The sequence below is a fragment of the Tupaia chinensis genome, unplaced genomic scaffold (genome assembly GCF_000334495.1).
Source record: "Tupaia chinensis unplaced genomic scaffold, TupChi_1.0 Scaffold000511_1, whole genome shotgun sequence".
NCBI lineage: Eukaryota > Metazoa > Chordata > Mammalia > Scandentia > Tupaiidae > Tupaia > Tupaia belangeri.
The window spans coordinates 3,759,798-3,764,350 of NW_006160024.1; the positions used below are offsets into that span (position 1 = coordinate 3,759,798).

The 4,553-nt window shown below is 42.9% G+C and overlaps 1 gene segment (V, D, J or C); it reads right to left on the minus strand.

Moving 5' to 3' along the window:
* Positions 1-1,836: 1,836 nt before the first annotated feature.
* Positions 1,837-3,442, minus strand: LOC102500895 (immunoglobulin kappa variable 2-29-like). The segment is given in 2 exon segments: positions 1,837-2,395; positions 3,372-3,442. Coding segments are annotated over 2 exon segments (381 nt in total).
* Positions 3,443-4,553: the final 1,111 nt, after the last annotated feature.

Consider the following 4,553-nt stretch of genomic DNA (forward strand, 5'->3'; position numbering starts at 1 on the left):
CAAAAAATCAAGTTCCAGACCTCTCTGAATGCCACTTCTTATTTTTTTCAATGGCTATTCCCTCATGAATCTAATTAAATATGAGTGTGGGATATTTGAGGTTCTATATTTTATTTTTTATTTTTAGAGAGGAATGTTTGCTTTATGGCACATGTGCTCACCAGAGAGACAGAGAGACAGAAATCACCTCCTTGGGGAGATGACCATGCCACAAGCCCTTCTCCGCCATTCTCCTCTCAGGGTTTTGGGCATGCATGCACATGCACACAGCATGAGTCCTAAGTCACCCGATCTGGGACTCGAACCACAGTTGACTACATGGGAGTTCAGCTACATAACCACTATGCCATCTGTTAGTCCCTTGGGCTCTATATTTTAACCTCATAACTACTAGTTCCACAATCCAAAGGTTTAGAAATTACTAATCTTAAAACCCTGTCAAGGATCAGAAGACAAGAGAATGAGAGCAATGCTTGATGAACCTCATTGATATGCCCATCCTGTGCTCACATTTTCTACCTGTATTCTGCCACATATTTTCTTCTATTAGTCGAAGTATTTTGTATTTTATATTTAAGAGTTTAATCTATTTGCAAAAGATTTTGTAAACACTTTTAGAAATCTGATTTAATTTTTCATCCTGACAGGATGCAGAAATGGAGGAGGAGGATTGCAGTATGACCACATCCCATTGGGTGCTCTCATAAGGGTAAGATACATTGCCTAAAATTGTGTATTAAATAGTGCATTCTTTTTTCCAGTGACCAGCAACAACATACACGCACCCCAGATACACACACACACACATAGACACACACACATCTGCAGTAACATAGCAAAATGCATCCAAATAGTAAGATCAGTTGTTGACTCAGTAAAATAAAGCAAAATACTTAAATTGTCTACTTTGGCCTTTCAACATTCTGGACTATGGTTCAGGTCTTATTCATTCAAAAGTACTTTGCCTTTACCGATTCTCCTCATTCACCACAGCTTCTCTCTCTGTTAAAGCTTTTCTGTGCTTGATGAAAGGACGAGGCTCCCAAGTGCCACCATTGCTGTTTGTTTATACCTTGTGTGAAGCTCTCAGAGCTCGTATTCTTCTTGTGAATTGGTGCAGACTGTCAACATGCTCAACAGTTTTGATGCTGATATCTCACACATCATTAGCACAGTGTGGTTGAACAAATAGCATAACCTGTAGTATAGCTACCAACACAGGAACTTTTTTTTATTATGTAATTATATTTATTATTATTATTACTATTATTATTATTATTTTGCTACAGGCATGTGCACTCACCAAAGAGAGATAAAGAAAGAAAGACAAGGTAAGCCACCAGTTCTGGGAGTCAAACCGCAGTTGGCCATGCGGGAGTCCAGCACCTTAACCACCACATCACCTGCTAGCTTCAAGGAACTGGCTATTTAATATTGTACTGAACCAGTATTGGTTTCATGTGGCAACTAATTCTTGCATGCTCTCTAGGTTTCTGATTATTGAGTGATGAACTTTTTCCAAAATGTGGGTGTCTAAGTAACTGCTTCTAGGAGACAATCAATCTTCCCAGTTATGAAGAATGTGCAGGATGATCTATGGTGTGTATTTATATACATTAAGCCCAAAGCTGATCTTCTATAACAATGATGTATTTAATCCCCCTCCCATTCCTTACACCTTCCCTCAATAATGGAGAACTAATCTCACTTACCTAGAAAGGTACGCATAGGAGAGGTCTTGGACCACTAAATTCGAACCTAAGGTCCTGGGTGTATATTTCATATCAAATAAACATTGAAGCTAGGGAGAAACAAGTGGAAATGCCACCTGCTCCTAAAGACAGCTATTAACATCCTAACACAGCTGTTTGCACTGGCAGGGCCTAAGCACATAGTGCCTGAGGAGGAGCCCACACATTCAGGGGCCAGAGGCCTCCTAGGAAAATTTTCTCCTGAGTTCTCTAATGCATACCTCTTGTAAGGTTCAGAGAATCTGCCGTGCTTCTCCACAGATGAGTGACAAAGAAGGCAGCTGGGCCGCCCCGATAGAGAGGCGTTTATGTTCAGGGCTGTACCACTGTGTGAGGCCTTTGTGTACCTTGCATGCAGTAATAAACTCCAGCATCCTCAACCTCCACCCTGCTGATTTTCAGTGTGAAATCTGTCTCTGACCCACTGCCACTGAACCTGTCTGGGGCTTCAGAGAATCTGTTAGAAACCTCATAGATCAGGAGCTGTGGAGACTGGCCTGGCTTCTGCTGGTACCATTTCAAATAGGTTTTTCCATCACTATGTAAGATGCTCTGGTTAGACCTGCAGGAGATGGAGGCTGGCTCTCCGGGGATGACAGACAGGGTGAGTGGAGTCTGGGTCATCACAATGTCTCCACTGGATCCTGAAATGCAAAGTTATACACAATAATGTGTCATTTTAATTTTGTTATGTATTTTAGGGTAAATCATGTTTTGTGATTTTCATTCTTGCTCAAAAGTACCCAACTTAAAAGCTTTTTAAAAAAAGATTAGCAAGGCACAAAGGAGCCTCTAAGAACCACTATTACTATGTCCCTTTTTGTATTTGTCTCCACGGAAGTTCTGATCCTTTTCCTTCTATATTCTTCCTAACTTTCTCAGATCTAAACACCATGTGTCCCATCCTGAAGGACAAGATATTGCTATCTAACACAGGAAGAGAATGTGGTAATTACAGACGAGGGATTGTCATTTAGTCTTTAAAAAGGAGGAAGTAAGGGCTGCCCAATGCCTGGTGGCTAAAGCAGTTTAACCTGCATGACTGATGATGTATTTTGAGTGCTGTACCCAGCAGCCTGAGTAACACAGCAGGCACATGCGCATGCATGCCTAAAGTCCTGAAAGGGCAAAGACACTGAGGAGAAAGATTGCCACACGACCATCCCCCGTGGAGGTGACTTTTTTTCTCTCCATCTCGTATGCACACTCTGGCAAATTTAAAAAGGAGGAAATGTTACTATATGTAACAACAGAGTGAAATCCTGTGGACATTTTCAAAATAAAATAAGCAAGTAACAGAAGGACGAATGCTGCATATCACCACTTGTGTGAGGTATATAAAATAGTCCAGCACATAGAAGCGGAGAGAAGATTGGTGGTTACTAGGGTCGAGGAGAAGGGAGAATGGGGAGTTATTAGTCAATGGCCATAAAGTTTCAAGTAAGCAAGATGAATAAGTTCTAAAAATCTGCTGTTCAGCATTTAAGAGTATAGACTTTATGCTAATTACTCTTACCATAATCTCAAACAAAAGGAAAAAATACACATGGGAAGCTGTGGGACTCTCAGACTCACCCTCCCCTCCCCATTCTCCTCTTTCATCTCCAATTCTTTGCTTACCAGGGATCCAGAGCAATAGCAGCCCCAGGAAATGAACAGAAAACTTCATTTTGAGAAGCTGAACGGAGGAGTCCCGATCAGTCAAGGCAAGATTAGAGCTGAGCATTTATCTCAGACCTGAAGGAGAAAGTCCTCCCCAGAGGACAATATGCAAATCTCCTGATGAGTGAAGTAATGTAGAAAAAGCCAGCAGAAGTTAGGGTGTCTCCTGGGAGCATAAAATGTCTTCTGTGATCCAACAGGTCGCATGGTGGTTAAGGAGCTGGACTCCATCATGGCCAACTACAGTTTGAGTCTCAGACCCGCTGACTTGAAAATCAGGCTAGAGATGTGTGCTTGCATGCCCAAAATTCCAAGAGGAGAATGGGGACGAAGGGATTGCAGCATGGCCATCCCCCGTGGGATGGTTTCTCACTTTCCCTCCTACCGTCTCTCTTTCTCTGTTTCTCCATATAGCACATGCACCCTAAGGCAAAAACCTTAAAAAATAAAATAAAATAAAATAAAAAATAAACAGGGAGCCTGTGGTGCTGCAGACCAGGAAGAAGAAGTATTTGGTGAGGGAAGCCAATGCAGGTAATGACTGCAGGCTTCTTCCTGCCTCCCAACTCGTCTCAGAAATATTCTATGGCTTCTTAGTGTTCTGAACCATGTGGCACATTCCTTTTCCCTCTTCCATCTGAAAGTCTCCAGGGTAGCCCCTGGTGCTTCTGGTCTCAAGAGTTTTGGAAAGGAAGCAACACCTACAGGTGCCTATACACACACTGTGAGTGGAAGATGAGGCCCTCTACCAAGAACACATCTGAGAAGTAGAGCTCTTTTTCCCCCTTGACTCTACAGACTGGACATCAGAAAACCAGGTAGTAGTGTATAATCCACCATATGACTAGAAACCAACACAGAGGCACAGAAAGTATGGGAAATACTCCTTCCTCAACAGAACAGAGCAACTCTTCTTCCACTATGAACAGCGCAGAGGAATTTGAAGGAATGTCAGAAATAGAGTTCAGTATATTCATGGTGACAGAGATGAGGAAGTCTCTCCAGGATATGAAGGAGGACATAGACACAGTTTAAAAAAAAAATCAATCTGCCCCCGGACCTGCGCAGGCTGCGGCGGCGGCGCCTACGCGGCCCCCCGGGCCTGCACAGCCCCCCGGGCCTGCGCGGCCAGGGCTCTGC